The 17,416-nt window shown below is 40.8% G+C and overlaps 1 protein-coding gene across 1 annotated transcript in view; it reads right to left on the bottom strand.

The window, feature by feature from the left end:
- Positions 1-2,148: 2,148 nt before the first annotated feature.
- Positions 2,149-17,416, bottom strand: part of CCDC141 (coiled-coil domain containing 141) — a 173,665-nt gene continuing 158,397 nt past the window's right edge. The window contains exons 27-30 of the mRNA XM_030580732.1: positions 8,168-8,322; positions 7,938-8,067; positions 7,688-7,853; positions 2,149-2,522 (exon numbers count right to left, since the gene is read on the bottom strand). Coding sequence (XP_030436592.1) covers positions 2,393-2,522; positions 7,688-7,853; positions 7,938-8,067; positions 8,168-8,322 — 581 coding nt within the window. The 3' untranslated portion in view covers positions 2,149-2,392. The remainder of the gene's footprint in view (positions 2,523-7,687; positions 7,854-7,937; positions 8,068-8,167; positions 8,323-17,416) is intronic.

Raw genomic sequence — 17,416 nt, 5'->3', positions numbered from 1 at the left:
GCTTTGAATGAAGATGATACCAACTAGGAATGAACCTCCCCATCTCTCCTCAACACAGTCCTAGTTGTAGTGCTCTCTGTATGTGTGTGTGTGAGAGAGATAAAATAGCAGGAAGATGGTCTCCATAATGTATTACGTCTTTTCCATTTTTTATTTCTAGGATTCTATGAATGATTTAGGTGTGCTTATTGTCAGAAAAGTGATTATGTAAACAAAAGACACCTTAACAGATTGATTCCCTGTATGCATTCATGGTCATAGCTATTTGTCTTGCTGACAAGAACAAATCTTAGCAGTGTCACAAAATTATGGGAGAGTATGTTGGATTCTGTTTCATATATTACCCTATCACATTGTTAATAAAAAATCCACAGCTGAAACTTAATCAACAGTCATGATGTGTAAGCCAGATAAGGATTAGGAGGGAAAAACAAAAAACAAAACAAATAAACACCTCCTCACGCAAAAATGGATTCCCACCACCACCAAAAAGAAAAAAAAAAGGGCAGCAAAAACAGAGCTTGCCTTTCCAATTCCAAGCTGCATCTGCAGGGCTGGGAGTTAAAAAACCAAAACCCCTCTGTTTTTTCAATGAGCAAATTGGCTATGGAATCAGGGACAACAGACATGAAATGCCACAATGTCATGTTCACAGAATCATTTTTTCAGAGATTTCGTTATCCTGCAATTTCTAACACCACTTCTATAAACAGTCCAGCTGATAAGAGATATTACAGAACTAAAGTGTTTATCAATTTTAATTTTACAGTCTTTGTGTGAGACAAGTAAATAGCCCATACTCCAATTCTCTGGGTTTGAAGGCTATTAAAAATGAAATATTTAACACTGGCCTTTACTCAATGTCAATACCTGTGTGAATAAGATGTACAAGTGAAGTATTTATTGACTGAAGATGATTCTAGGGGACTCAGAGCATATAGGTTTTGTCTTTGTTGATTTTTATGTTCATGGTTTTAAATAGAGAGATGACTGCTAATGTGTTATTTGGGTCCCTATTCTGCCAGGGTGAAGTTCACCCCCATGTGTAGATGGCCAGAACAAAGTCTCAAGCTTCCAGAACAGGACTACAGTGGGATTTAAGTGGTGCATAATCCTAGTACTCACCTGGGTGCACAGGACATTCACTTAAATTATCAATTTTCCAAACCTTTGCACCACAGATGTGCTTTACAAAATGCACACGGCACCAACTATGTTGGCCAAAGAACACACAGTAGTATAGGAATAGGAGGCTGTTTTGCACAAACTGTCTGCTGCATGGGGCTTTGAAAATTTGGATCAGAATGACCACTGAGGAACAGCTATTTTAGAGTCTGAAAGTTCTCCTGGTTCAACTGCTTCTCAAATTGCCAACCAAACTATGGCTTTTACTGGTCCTCTTCCCCCAATACTTCCGCTGCAGGTGTGAAGTGGCTTCCAGAACATCTGCTGCTGATCTGGTGGTAGTCTTTGAACTCTTTAAGGACAACTGCAGGAGTGTCTGCAACCCAGAGGAAACCCAGTTTTCCAATATAAGTGAAAGTGACTGTTGGCCTGTCTATCACCAGGCATTGCAATCCAAGTCTTGCAAACAATATGAATATATAAATAAAGTTCTTATTAAGCTGCCTTAAAAAGTTTCATCTGCCCTGAGACCATCATAGTAGCAATCCTGACTAGGTCCAGCCTTTCAGTTGCCAGAAATGATTGCTTGTCCATGCACAGCCTCCCTAAGAGCATTGCCAGAGACTTTGGGAACTGATCAACCCCCCACCTCAGGTTTTAAATACACAGGATTAGCCAGCCATAAGAGACAAAAATTATTTCGATCATTCCCTGATTATAGAAGCCATTAACCCTTGCCTGTGTAAATGAAAATTGAAGAGCTGAAGTCCTCTATTAGCTACTTAAGAGGAAAAATGGGGAAATCTGCTCTTCTCTCATTCAGTTGCTTGTATACCACACTTGATATTTGTTCTCAGTCTTGCTGACAGAATGGGTATAAGAAAACTGACCTACCAACAAGGACAACTGTGGTCTTCAAAGGCCTATGAATAGGTACTTAAAAAAGTAGAGGGGAATTTACTAATATCACGTATAAATACACCTCAAAAGAAAGTGTTTTCTAATTTGTTTTATAAGCCAGGATAAAACAAGTAGTCGAAACCACAACATTTACATCAAGTAGATTCTGCTATGCACGTGACTTTATTAATGAAATATAGAGAAACAAATTACAAATTCTATTTACTAGCATGTTCTTAGGTATTAATTAAGCAATACTCAGAGAGTTCCTTCCCCCCCTAACAATGTCAAATCTCCATGAAGATTCACAGCAAGCAATTAGTCCATTCATAAATTGGGCATCCTGAAGTTCAACCCATCTTCTTAATTAGATTTCCCCTATAATATCCTCTGGAGTAGCCAAGAGAAGTATGGGATCATGCTTCAAAATGATGTTAACTTCTTGCGACTCCACATGTGAAAAATAGGCACTCTGCAGCCAGTGTTTATGTTTTAACCTGTGCAAGCAAAAACATTTAAATTAATATCAGCTACATTTTAATCTGGTGTAAATTACAGCACTCTTCATTCACCATTCTGTGGTGGTTGACAAAACTGCTCATAAAATATCCAAGATCATGGACAGAAGTATGGAGTAATCCCATCCCTAACAGATTAAATCACTGGACTAAAACTTATTATATTACCGGTGAAGAGTAAGAAGTAGAAGTGTTATGTACAAGCAGAGGAGTCACAACAATGAAACAAAAGCCTTCAGGTTTTTGTTTTTTCTTTGGAACAGATGACATTTCATCATGGTACACAAACCATGGACCTTTGCCTATTCAGCTGGATTTGAATAGGAGCACCAACGGAGAAAGGATTTTTGAAGAAACAGAAGAGCAGTTTTTGCAAGCAATATGCTGCCCATGACATATGTTCTAGTTCTCTTTCCTGTGTTATGAGCTTTAATTCAGATCAACACATATCTCACAGGAGATGGGAAGAGACTGAACAACCAGCATTCTTGCACTCTCATCAACACAGCACAGCAAAACTTTTAGAGGATGTGAAGATTACAGAGAAAACTCAGATATTTATTCCTTCAAGAGAGATCATCAGTCCAAATGAAGAAGCATGAATATAACAATAATAATGAAAATTCTGGCGGCAAATACACAATAACCTGACCGATATAAAGGTTAGATCTTCGGTAGAGTGTTGAAGGCTAATTAGTGGCATGTTGGCTGACCTACAGACTCTCAACCACTTTCACAGGAAACAGGAACAGTCATTTGCTTCTTGCTAGCAAGATCCATGGAGATGTTTTTCTACTGAATAATCCTAAATGGAAATAATCCTAAATCCCTTAACCTGTCACTTTAGTTTCTCAGGGCATTTTAAGACAAAAAGATGGCCAATCTACCTTTCACAGAGTTGTAACGTGCTCCATTAGAAGAACTGTTCAGGAATTTTCCACCATTTTTGGTTTTGACAGAAAATGTGGTTTGAGGAAAAAATAAAGATTTTCCACAGGTAAATTTTTATTTTGGAAAATTTAATAAAAACTTTTTGGCACCAGGAAATAAAATCAAAACAAAATATTTAATTTCAGGTCAAGATGATCCAAATCAAATAATTTTGGTTTGTTGAACTGAGCCAAAATGTTGTTTTGTTTTGCATCATTTCATCAATCATCAGTGTTCATTTTAGCTTCCATTGTGCCTCATGTTTTTATTTTCCGCTGTGGGCTTGATTCTACAGCCAAGTGATATCTCTCATAATGCACCATGATCTCACCTGAGACTGAACCCCAATGCTGCATTAAGAGAGTCCCACAGCCCTCCAAAATGTTTCATTCTGATAAATTTCAAAAAATATTTTAATGTCATATTTTTTAGAATATGTTCAATTAAAGTTTTGATATTTTGACTTTTCATTCTATTTTGGGCTGAAACCAAACATCAAAATACCAAAGTTTCCCACTGGATGGAAATTCCAAGTTTTTCTCAGCTCTCCTTTTTAGATACATCATCTTGAAATCATAATATTCATTAGCATGAATGCTGCCTTCTAATTAGTGTAGTCATCCTTCAGCAGCCTATTCTCCCCCTGCCTCCACCAGCTTTTAGGCTCAGTCTCCTATGTCAGACCAGTCCCAGCCCTCTTCCAACCCCCATCTCTTTGTCTGATCTGTCATCACGACTTCATCCCCAGGTTTTTCATCCAGTCTCAGTCCCCTCCCCTTGTTTATGTTTCTGAACAAAGTAACAGTGAACTGATACTAGGGAGAAGTCAATTAACATAGACCTAGAATATAAAATGATTAGGGAGAAAAATACTTACCCCATAGCACTTTGCACAAGAAAGTAGAATGGAAGTCAGAGGGTGAAATTTAGCCTTACGTAGGAAGAGATTACAAGGGTTATACACCACTTATGTCTCACGTACTTAAGCTCTCAAAATTGATCCTAAGTAGGAAAAAAGCTGTGCATAGGCCCTGCACTGGGCCATTGAACAGCTGTGAATTTAACCCAAATCAAACTGACTTCAATGTCTGCAGAAGTTGATGACACCTCCTTTTCAATGTGCGTTAGTTCAATTAAAAAGTAGCGACTCTCCTACAGTTTGACTATGACGGATAGAGAGATACTTTCCTAAGAAAAGGTGTAATCAAAGTTCTCTTATTGCAACAAGCTTCCCCTTCTAGTTGTGCTTTTCTTCACTCTTCTCCTTGATGTGAGCGTCTGTGCCTTGGAAACCTCTGTACCTTGCCCTGAAGATCCAAGTGTCATTTCAGTTACTGATCTGTTTTAATGAGGTTACTTTTGCTTTTTTGAGGATTATAAAAAGAGGGTCAATGGAGCAAATTTACTGATGTAGCCACTATCAACTTTGGCTTAATTCTGCCTTCAGAAACACAACACACACAAATTGCATTGACTTCACTGGGGATGGTGCACGTATTCAAAAGTATGGTCTGACTCCCAACTGCAGCAGAAAATGCAGCAGAAAATGCTATACAGCCAGTGAAAATGCATTGGATCATCATAATGTGGCATGAAGTCTTTTGTGAGAGCTTTCAGGTTTTTTTTTTTTACAGAACTTTTGGGATGAATTTGCTAAGCATTTCTTAAAGCCCACATTCCAAACCCTGTAACTTGAACACGTTCATACTCCTAGCAGCAGTCACTGTGAACACAACATTATTTTTCAGGATAGCACTAATCTGATCTTGTGTGTCAGCCAGATATGATTAGGAAAGATTTCAACATATGCAGGTAATAGTCATCACTTATGGATCAAATATTTTGATAAAATACTAACCTTTCTGAGATAAGACATAGGCTTTTAAGTAGGAAATTATTTTTATCCATTTTAGTGTCAAAGTACTAATGCCACAGTGAGAATATGACCATTGTCTCCTGGGAATCTGGTGACATCATTGATGACTCTGGAGAATGCTATCACTCCTCTCTCCTGCCTTCATTTCACAGTTTCATTCTGGTGAAAACTTGGTAACCTAATGTATAGGCATAGGACTTACAGAAGCTGAACACTGTACCAGGATGGTAAACGAGACCTCACATGGGGGCATCCTCTGCTACGCTAAAAAAAATCCTTGTGCTCCTGCTAAATTAACTTGGAACTTTTTTCAGGACACACCACTGATTTTATTTTTCAGCTGTTGAGTAAAGAGATTATATATATATAGTGCCTTCTCTCTCTTCAAATGAGAGTGTACTTCAAATGAATGTACTATTCACATAACATGCCCAATTCATGAATGCAAGAATTTCCTTGGGAGACACTTTTAGAATGAGCAATGATAAAATGTATATAACAAATTGTCAAGCCTGTGGCCATTTCACTCACAAAATCCTATACCTGCTTGGCATCGATTAGTAGTGCATCCTTTTGCAGCAATAGTGTTCATATCTTGCTTCAGCTATACCAACATGTAATACAAGCTTTGTTTCAAAGTGCCTTTGAGTAATTCAGTCTTATAGGTTGTTATACACAACATAAGAAGAGCCATACTGGGTGAGACCAATAGGTGCTCTAGTTCAGAATCCTGTCTTCCAACAGAGGCCAGTGCCAGATGCTTCAGAGGGAGCAATTTATCAAGTGATCCATTCCCTATCACCCAGCCCCAGCTTCTAACAGTCAGAGGTTTAAGGACATCCAGAACATGGGGATGTGTGTGTGTTCCTGACCATCCTGGCTAATAGCTGTTGAAGTACCTACCCTCCATGAACTTATCTAAATCTTTTTTAAACCCATTTATACTTTTGGCCTTCACAACATCCCCTGGAAATGAGTTCCACAGGCTACATGTGCATTGTATGAAGAAGTATTTCTTTTTGTTTTAAACATGCTGCCTATTAATTTCATTGGGTGACCCCAAGTTCTTCTGTTATGTGAAGGGATAAATAACACTTCCTTATTTACTTTATCCACACCATTCACGACTTTATAGATCTCTATCAGATCCTTTCTCAGTCATCTCCTTTCTAAGATGAAATGTCCCAGTCTTTCTAAGCTCTCCTCATATGGAAGCTGTTACATACCTATAATCATTTTTGTTGCCCTTCTCTGTCCCTTTCCCAATTCTAATATCTCTTTTTTGAGGTGGAATGACCAGAACTGCATGCCGAATTCAAGGTGTGGGCATACCAATGGATTCGTATAGTGGCATTATGTTTTTTTCTGTCATATTATTTATCCATTTCTTAATGGTTCATTGGCACCTTATAGACTAACAGACGTTTTGGAGCATGAGTTTTCGTGGGTGAATACCCACTTCGTCAGATGCATGTAGTGGAAATTTCCAGGGGCAGATATATATATATGCAAGCAAGCTAGAGATAATGAGGTTAGTTCAATCAGGTAGGATGAGGCCCTCTTCTAGCAGTTGAGGTGTGAAAATCAAGGGAGGAGAAACTGGTTTTGTAGTTGGCAAGCCATTCACAGTCTTTGTTTAATCCTGAGCTGATGGTGTCAAATTTCCAGATGAACTAAGATCAGCGGTTTATCTTTGAAGTCTGGTCCTGAAGTTTTTTTGCTGCAGGATGGCCACCTTAAGATCTGCTATAGTGTGGCCAGGGAGGTTGAAGTGTTGAATATCAGATATTCGGAATGGCAATATACAAAAACCTGTAGGAGAACACTTCAACCTCCCTGGCCACACTATAGCAGATCTTAATATTACATATTCATAAATGATAAGTTACCCACCTAGTCTCTGTAAATGTGAGGTAATAACCTTTACGGGATCAAGTGAGACATGCTTTCGAGCCACACAGACCTGAAGAAAAACTCTGTGTAGCTCAAAAGCTTGTTTATCTCACCAGTAGGACTAAGTCCAATAAAAGATATCACCTCACCCACTTTGTCTCTCTAATGTCCTGGAGCTGACAAGGCTAGAGTGACACTACATACAAGTTACACTTATGTAAATTACACTTAGTTCTACTGTATAGTTAGTTATAAGATTTTATAAATTGTATATGGATCTATGGTATCTTCTGATAGAAATCTAAATGCAGATGAGAGTCACGTTATGATTCACTTACTCACTTTTGTATAATGTAAGATAACAGGGTCTTGTGCATGAATGAAGCTCAGTACAGCCACTACAGTATATTACAAGATACAGTACTCAGAGTAAATCTGAAGTTACCTCACTGACAGATGGTTAGCCATTGGCCTTTGACCTTTCATACAACATGCATCCTGATCTTGTCCCACTTCAGTTGTAGGGACAGTCATTTTTTCTAAAAAATATCCTTGTTCCTGTTTTGATTTTATCTCAGTTTCAGTGGGAATTTCTGGTTTTTCATTTTTCTCTGAAACAAAACATGTATGTCAGTGAGAGTGGTAACAACGTTCTCTTTAATTATACTAATGTGCATTGGAGGAGGGGCATTCACCTGTAACTTTTATGAAAGCTGAACAGTATGCTTCCCCAACTTCATTGCTGGCAACACAAATATATTTCCCAGTATCAGCAAGGACTACATTTCTTTTTAAAAGGTAATAGGAGTCACCTAATTTTTCAGTCTGTAAAACAACAAGATATGTGCAGACAACAATTAGTAGCACACAGCAAGATATACTATCTCCCTCCCCAAGGAACACTTTAAAAAAACTTAAGACATACACTGATGTTTCCAGCTACCAGTCTGATATCATCTTTAGTCCAAACAACATTTGGTCTGGGTATTCCATGTATAGTGCAATGCAGGATTAAATCTTCTCCTTCTTGTAGAGTTGTATGTCCAAATTTCTGTATGAAGTTTGGTTGTTTTCCTTGTACTGAAAAAAAAAAGTGTATATTGTACTTGAAATGGCACAACTAAAGCAAAAAACAACAACAAAAAACAAACAAACTCTTCTGCTTTCATTTTTTTTGATTATTGCATGGAGAAAAGAATCTATGATTAGGGTTGAGTTTCAAGAGTACTAGTTTACATAGCAGTAGAGGACATATATCTTTGAAATTATATTCCTTTCATTTAGCTTCTTGCCTGTGTGATATGGAGTGGAAATAGTGAAACTCTCCTTGGCACAAAGGGTGGTGAGCATCAAAACCTCCATGCATCAGGAGAGTGATATTAATTTCAAGGTAGCATTAGATAATCACATTCTTTTCATGAGTAATAGATAAATATATGGTGCGTTACCTTATTGCAGTGAATAGTAAAACACATTTCCTACAGAAGTTTAAGGAACAATGTCAAGACTGGAAAACTTTTGGGCTAGGCTTACTGTTGCACATCATGCTTTTCTTGGCTTTGCTTCTAGGTTAGCAATTTAGTGAAGCACACAAGAATCCTATTCTAAAAAAGGGTCAAATTCACACTAATGCTGAAGGACAGAGCAGGATTTATGCGCTCTTAAATTACCACTTACGCCCCACATGAAAAATTAAGGTAGATTGCTACAAAGTAAAGGATTTTTAGAGCAGTCCAGACACTTAAATCACATCTTGCGTCCCCTCCACAGAAGAAATATATATTCTCTTTTTCTCCTCCATTAGTTCATAATATACCATATCATACAGATTTATTAAGAACAATACAAGGCAAACCCCATTGTATGCATTCTAGCTACCTTATTGTGAGGGTAAATTCTTTAGGCACATACAAGACTCTCAAATAAGCGTTTAGTAACCTTATTCAAAATATTCACTGATTCAAATTTAACCAACTCTAGGGCGTGATTCTGCTGTCACTTATACTGGGGTAACTGTTCAGCAGAATCATTCCTGCAATACACAAAAGTGAGAGCAAAATCAGTATGTCCCTCAAGAGTGTGCAACACCAACAGCAAATGATCATTAGTCCCCCATACAAAAGTCTCTGGCATAGGGGCATGTCAGCAGCAGATCTGGCGAGAGGCAATTTATATCCTCAGATAGCGCTCTTATGTTAATGACTATGAAGTTAGATCCTATCCAACGTTGCTGTGTGGCTGGAAGCAGAGGTAGTTTTGGAATGAAAAGCTCATTACAGTCCCCTACTAAATATATTCAGTGAGAATGCTAAGTAGAGAGGGTTATTGGAAACTATTTAGACCCCAAACTGACATCCACCAGCAAAGGGCCAGTTAAACTATAGGCTGACACTGGCAGCACAATTTATCTGGGATTAAATGAGCACTGGGGAAAAGGTAGGATTGGTCCAGGGAAAACTTTAAATATACTGAATGTTTTGATTTCCAAATCAGGTCAGAGGTAATCTCCCTGGAAATGTAAAGAAAACTTATGCAAACTGGAAATATTTTAACTGAGAAAAAGACATTTTAAGTTTCAAAATATTCCATGTGGGCAAAACCCCCCGATTTGTTTTTGTTTTTTAATGAAAACTTTTTGCTAATGCTTTTAGTTTCAATAAGAAAGTTTTGAATGAAAAATTTCAGCCCGCTCCAGTACCAAATAAATTTAACTCTCCTCATTTATTCTCCATTTGTCTTTTAGTTTCATATTTCCTACTTTGCAGAAATCAACCCTGTGGCAACAGCTCCTCTCCATGAAGCACAAGCAAGGTTTTTGGTAGCATAAATGAGTCACACTTCCCCTGCTCCCCATTTTCTTCTGTCTTTAAAATTTCTCTTTTCCACCTATTTGTCTCCCATTCACTTTTTTGCCTATTGTCTCTCCCCTGTATCCTCCCCAATTCCTATTCCCTCCCCTTTTGTTTTCCTCTTGCATTTACCTATTTGTTCTACATCCCCTCCCCTCTTGGAGCATCCATATTTACTTTTTTGTGACCAGTAGGTGATCCTGCAAGGTACCATGCCCCACAGAAAAAAAAAAAGAATTAAAGGGTGTTCAGATTGGGCCATTAGTCCTTGAAGCTATGCTATTTCCTGATACTAATACATGGGAAAACCACTCGTGTTGCAAATAAGCTGATATACCAAAATATCAGAATGAATTTCTGATGCATTCATTGCAATACAGTTTCACAGACCCCCACAAATGACTGTGAATTCCTAAGGAGTTGTTCATTTTCTCCATTTTTTCAGTGCTATTGTTTTTTCAATAAGGAAGAGCCAATGGCTGTGTTGAGGTGGAATGATTTATGTGGTAACAGTGTTGGAACAAAAAGTTTTCTGATGAAAACCTAGCATTCAAAGAAGCTGCTCATCTTTGCCACCATTGTGTATCTAAGTAATAGGAAGGGCCCACACCTTGTAAATGGGCACCTTTTAAATTATTTTAAACATAAAATTCAAAATATGGTTTAGGGCAAATTTCCAGTCAACCTGCTGTGAGCAGACATTGTGCCATCCTACAGACTGACATGACCGTAAGCAGCCAAGAGACCATATATCATACATGATTCAAGTGTATGAGTCAAAGTCTTGCATCCCAGCTGAGAATACTAAAATTCGGTGTCTGCCTCTGGTTTCTGTGACTGTTGCTAAAAAGATTAATTTGCACCATTAAGAACAAAACCCAGTCCCTTTCCTGGCTGTAGTAGAAGTGTTTGTGTAGCACTATGGAATTATGTTGGACAAAGATGGTGTATCACATGAAATTTCCTACATCTTTTTGACTCAACGGGATACTATGAAGCAGAGTCAATCTTTTGCCACCATAGAGACTTCTGTTCCGAACATCAGGAGAGTGTAGAATCAAATGCTACTTATTTTGGACAGAAAAGGTTCAAACATCTGTTCAAATACAGCCATAAGGTGGCAAGGATTCCAGCTTTGATCTGGCTTCCTGTTGAATGTTAGTATATACTACAAAATTTGTAGTGAAAATGGAGTTCATCTTCTAACAACAACAACAATTTTAATGGGCGTAGACTGCAATAGGCAATCAAGGCTTTCTGCCCCTCCTCCCCGTTATATCATCTTGAAACTGCAAATGGATTTAAGACGGTTTTCTAATTTTATATTAATATTTCATCCCATGAGCCACCAAGGCTAAAAGTAAGTTTAGAACCCCTTTGAAAAGTGCTCTCCACCTCAGGTCTTCAGTTGTGAAACACTTCCATTTCTATGTCTAAAGGTCTAGAGGATAGTGGACCTGAAATCTGTCTCTGGTTCCAGGTTGTCTTTTGACCATCTATCACCCCAGATTAATGTAATTCTTGGACTTGAAAGGGATTTCACATTTGGAGAAACAAGGTAATTATTTCGACAACAGGTTGCTTAAAGAAAAAAACAAAAACAGCACGGCAGCTCTTTTGGGGAAAAAAAGCATCAAGGTTTAGAATGTTTAGATATAGGCTCTGCAGAGAGGATCCATCACATGGCTCATCAGATACCCGTCCTTCCCCACCACACTTATAGTGCTGAAAAAGTATATGAACTTGCATTTCACATTCCCTTTTGTCCATCCCACCTGGTACATCACTAATCTCTCCTGCCTGGGACTAACATTTCAGATCTGTGAACAGCAGCTCCAACTGCTATTTAAGAAACAAAAAGTTTCCTCAGCGCCCCACCCCATGGAAATTCCCTAAGACATTATGTTGGGCTGAGATACTGCTCAGCCAATAGTCAGTCATGGGGGAGACTGCAACTCAGGATGCCTTTTTGGCTAGTAACTAGAGTGACCAGATGTCCTGCTTTTATAGGGACAGTCCTGATTTTGGAGTCTTTTTCCTATATAGGCTCCTATTATCCCCCTAACTCCATCTTGATTTTTCACATTTGCTGTCTGGTCACCCTGCTAGTAACAGAAGCTTTATCCCAGGACCTAAACAAGGGACTGCTAAAGCTGCTATGACCACCTGTTCTGGGACACTCTGGGCTTGTCTACATCAGAAAGTTGCAGCGCTGGTGAGGGAGTTACAGCGCTGCAACTTTGAAGGTGTACACATCTGCAGGGCATCACCAGCGCTGCAACTCCCTGTTTGCAGCGCTGGCCGTACTCCCGTTTTGTCTCGGGTGTAGAGGATCCAGCGCTGGTGATCCAGCGCTGGTAATCCAATGTAAACACTTACCAGCGCTTTTCTTGACCTCCGTGGAAGGAGGAAGCCTCTGGTAATCAAGCTGGTCTCCTTCCCCAGCTTGCTCTCGCGTTCCCGGAACCCCGAGCAAGCAGGTCTCCTTCCCTGCGGTTTGCTGGTTGGCTCCGGGAACGCGAGAGCAAACCGGGAAAGGAGACCAGCTTCGCCGCGGTTTGCTCTCCCGTTCCCCGAGCAAGCAGGTCTCCTTCCCTGCGGTTTGCAGGGTGGCTCCGGGAACGCGAGAGCAAACCGCGGCGAAGCGGGTCTCCTTTCCCGGTTTGCTCTCCCGTTCCCCGAACCCCGAGCAAGCAGGTCTCCTTCCCTGCGGTTTGCTGGGTGGCTCCGGGAACGCGAGAGCAAACCGCGGCGAAGCTGGTCTCCTTTCCCGGTTTGCTCTCGCGTTCCCCGAACCCCCCTTGAAGCCGCCCAACAGCGCTGCAGTGTGGCCACATCTAACACCACTTGCAGCGCTGGTTGCTGTAAGTGTGGCCACTCTGCAGCGCTGGCCCTATACAGCTGTACTAATACAGCTGTAACAACCAGCGCTGCAAAATTTTAGATGTAGACATGGCCTCTGAAAACTCAGACAGGGCTCTGGCTCTCAGGATAACAAGGGACAGTTCTGTAGGGCGGAACTTTTTAGTGCTAAGCGACATATGACTAGACCTACTGCCCCTGTAAAAGCAACCCGCCTTTCTTCAGCCAAGCGCCAGAGTCAGGTTACAAGCAGAGCCCCGCAGATAAGCGCGGGATGAGCCATACCTGAGCCGCTTCCCCCACGAGAGGAAAACCAGCGAGCTCCAGCCCTCTCTGTCTCTGCCCCCGCCCGAAAGAGAGTCCCCAGCCTTCCCCAGCGCCTCGTCCATCGCTGACACCTGGGCCTTCTTCTGGAGACTTTAACCCCTTCCCGCCCTCCGAGCACGGGCTAACCGACCCGTTTCAGCCCACGCCATGCCCCGCAGCCGGGCAGGCTCTCTCTCTCTCTCTCTCTCTCTCTCTCTCTCTCTCTCTCTCGCGCTTCTCACGAGCAGAGGGGTGGGGAGATCGCTCCCTTTCTGTCACCTTGCTGGCTCAAAACCCCGTTTCCACGGCTGAGGGGGCCGGCCGGCCGGGAGCAGCTCTCGCGGGCAATGAATGGAGGCCAGGTTTCAAACAGTCACTCCCCCAGTCAGGGCCGCTCAGAGGATTCAGGGGGCCTGGGACCTCGCTTCGCCGGTAATTCGAAAGCGGGGGGGTCCTTCCGTCCAGGGACCCGCCGCCGAAGTGCCTCCAAGACCCGCAGCGGGGGCCCCGCTGCCGAATTACCGCCAAACGCCGGGCACTTCGGCGGTGGGGCCCGCTTCGGCCCCGACCTCCCCGCTGCCGAAGACGCCCCGGGGGCCCCGTAGCGAGTGAAGGACCCCTCTCCAGGGGTCCCGGAAAACTCTCTGCGGGGCCCGGGGCAAATTGCCCCACTTGTCCTCCCCTCTGGGCGGCCCTGCCCACTGTGTCTGACCCTTCTGCGGGCTTGTCAATGGTCCCGGCGGCAGGGGACCATGCAGCCTGCACAAAGCCTAGCTCTCTAGGGAAAGGGCTGAAAGCAAAATGGTGGGTGTAAAATACCGGTGACTGGCATGTTTGAAGCGCAAAGAGTAAATCCTTCTGCGGCTAGGAGAGGTAAGGAGCAATCAGAGCATGGAGCTCTCACGCTGCTTGTGCCGGACAGACGCTAGCTGCAGTTCCGCGCAGAAAGTTTTGAGCGCTCATTAGGCTCAGTGACCAGAGAGCTTCCACCTGGGCCGTTTGGCATCAGGACATCTGGCAACAATTAGCACGTATTGTACTTTTGCTTGTGAATCCCAGTATTAACAGTGGGAAAAGGCCCTTCACTGTCCCACAGTTTGGCAAAACAGCTCTGTTGTCTCTGTTTATTGCAAACAGCCACAGAGTGCCTGAGCACCAGGCAGCGATTAAAAGGACCCTATCTGTAAAATTGTGATTTAAATATTAAACTAAATACAATATTTGATTAAGGCAAGTGAAAAGCAAGTGCATACTAACCTAACAACACTCTCTGAAATGTAGTACTCAGAGATATTAGTATTACTGACCAATGGAACTGTATGCTTCTGCATTTGCTTTACTAACATCTACAAAAAGGGACTTAGCCTTACTCTCCTGTTTTATCTTTCATTTAATATCTCTATCCTCTCACTTTGCTAAGATAAAAGTATTTTCAAAATATTTCTTCATCTAAGTTGCACTTTAGTCTGCCCCTCATGCAGCAATACTGTAAATACCATATCTCCCAGCCCATCTGTTGTGTACTCCCAAAAATAATCATGTATTTCAGTTAGGAAAGCTGGCTTGTTTTCTCTCTGACTTTTCTTTTTCTGGGCCAAAGTTTGAAGTATTTATTTAGGCAAAAATCTCATGGAAAGCAGTGTGAATTTTGGGTGAGATGACCAAATAAGAACTGCAAGATTTAGTTCCATATCTAGAATTATTTTTATTAAGGCTGTCAAGCTATTAAAAAAATTGCAATTAATCACATGCTTAATCACTTTTTAAATTGCGCTATTAAACAAGAATAAAATACTTAAATATTTTTGGATGTGTCCTACATTTTCAAATATATTGATTTCAATTACAACATAGAATACAAAGTGTACAGTGCTCACTATATTTTTGATTACAAATATTTGCACTCTAAAAACAAGGGAGATAATATTTTTCAATTCACCTACTGAAAGTACTGTAGTGCAATCTTTTTATCACAAAAGTTGAACTTGCAAATGTAGAATTATGTACAAAAAATAACCGCATTCAAAAATAAAAAAATGTAAAACTTTAGAGTCTACAAATCCACTCAGTCCTACTCCAGCCAATCACTCAGATAAACAAGTTAGGTTACAATTTGCTGCAGATAATGCTGCCCGCTTCTTGTTTACAATGTCACCTGAAAGTGAGAACAGGTGTTTGCATGGCACTGCTGTAGCCAGCATCACAAGATATTTACTTGCCAGATTCGCTAAATATTCATATGTCCCTTCATGCTTCAACCACCATTCCAGAGGACATGTGTCCATGCTGATGACGGGTTCTGCTTGATAACCATCCAAAGCAGAGCGGACCGATGCATGTTCATTTTTATTATCTGAGTCAGATGCCATCAGCACAGAAGGTTGATTTTCTTTTTCGGTGGTTCAAGTTCTGTAGTTTCTGCATTGGAGTGTTGCTCTTTTAAGACTTCTGAAAGCATGCTCCACACCCCATCCCTCTCAGATTTTGGACGACACTTCAGATTCTTAAACCTTGGGTCCAGTGCTGTAGCTATCTTTAGAAATCTCACATTGGTACCTTCTTTGCCTTTTGTCAAATCTGCTTTGAAAGTGTTCTTAAAATGAACATGTGCTGGGTCATCCACCAAGACTGCTATAACATGAAATATATGGCAGCACATGGGTAAAACAAAACAGGAGACATAGAATTCTCCCCCATGGAGTTCACTCACAAATTTAACTAACACATTTTTTTTAACAAGCATCATCAGTATGGAAGCATGTCCTCTGGAATGGTGGCCAAAGCATGAAGGGGCATATGAAGGTTTAGTATATCTGGCATGTAAATACCTTGCAATGCTTGCTACAAAAGTGCCATGTGAATGCCTGTTCTCACTTTCAGGTGACATTGTAAATAAGAAGCAGGCAGCAGTATCTCCCATAAATGTAAACAAACTTATTTGTCTTAGCTATTGGCTGAACAAGAAGTTGTACTGAATGGACTCGTAGGCTCTAAAGTTTTAAATTGTTTTGGTTTTGAGCGCAGTCATGTAACAAAAAGAAATCTACATTTGTAAGTTACACTTTCATGATAAAGAGATTACACTACAGTATTTGTATGAGTTGAATAGAGAAATACTATTTCTTTTATAATTTTTACAGTGCAAATATTTGTAATCAAAAGTAATATAAAGTGAGCACTGTACACTTTGTATTCTGTGTAGTAATAGAAATCAATATATTTAAAAATTAGAAAAACATCCAAAATACTTAATAAATTTCAATTGGTATTCTATTAAGTGTATTTAATCACGATTAATTTTTAATTGTGATTAATTTTTTTGAGTTAATCACATGAGTTAAATGCAATTAATCAACAACCCCAATTTTTACTTTATTTTTTGGTAGAAAGAAACATAAGGGCCATATTGGGTCAGACCAATGGTCCATCGAGCCCAGTATCCTGTCTTCGGACAGTGGCCAATGCCAGGTGCTTTAGAGGGAATGAACAGAACCGAGCAATTATAGAGTAATCCATCCCCTGTCATCAAGTCCCAGTTTCCAGCAGGTGGATGTTCAGGGACACACAGAGCATGGTATTGCATCCCTGACCAATTTGCATGTGCTTGATTAAAAACGGAAAAGATGATCTTTGAAAGGGAAAGCAAGCATCATGGGCCCAATCTTGCTGCCTTTAAAGCCAACAGCAAGACTCCTGATGGCTTTACTTGGAACAGAGTTGGCTTCTCTGACTGCAATTTAGCTTAGTGCAAAGGGTCCTGATGAGGCCACTTAACCCCATTTAAATCTTTAAGAGTGCCTAGTGCAAAGGGCACCGGGGTGAATTTTACTTTCTCAGTGTGCTCACTTTAATTCATTTTGCTTTGGCACAGCACTTGATCACCTCTTAATCCTTCTCCAGTAAGGATCTGATAAGACAGGAGCTACTTTATCATTTACAAGACAGCATTTATGAAGGGGAAGCTATTCTGGGCTCCATTCAGCCTGATTGGTGAATGGGGCATTAAACCATGGAATGCAGCTTTCCTGGTACAAGCAGCGTGGGGGCTGCCCCTTCTCCAGCCAGCAATACCCGGTTTTGTAATTGCATTGGCTAGGTGAATAGCTCAGCACAGCAACACTTATGAGAGAGCTTTGTGCCACTGCAACCTCCCTGTC

This window comes from Gopherus evgoodei, chromosome 11 (genome assembly GCF_007399415.2).
Source record: "Gopherus evgoodei ecotype Sinaloan lineage chromosome 11, rGopEvg1_v1.p, whole genome shotgun sequence".
Taxonomy (NCBI): Eukaryota; Metazoa; Chordata; order Testudines; family Testudinidae; genus Gopherus; species Gopherus evgoodei.
Note: the sequence above shows the minus strand (reverse complement) of the source record. Positions and strands in the feature narration are given on the sequence as shown.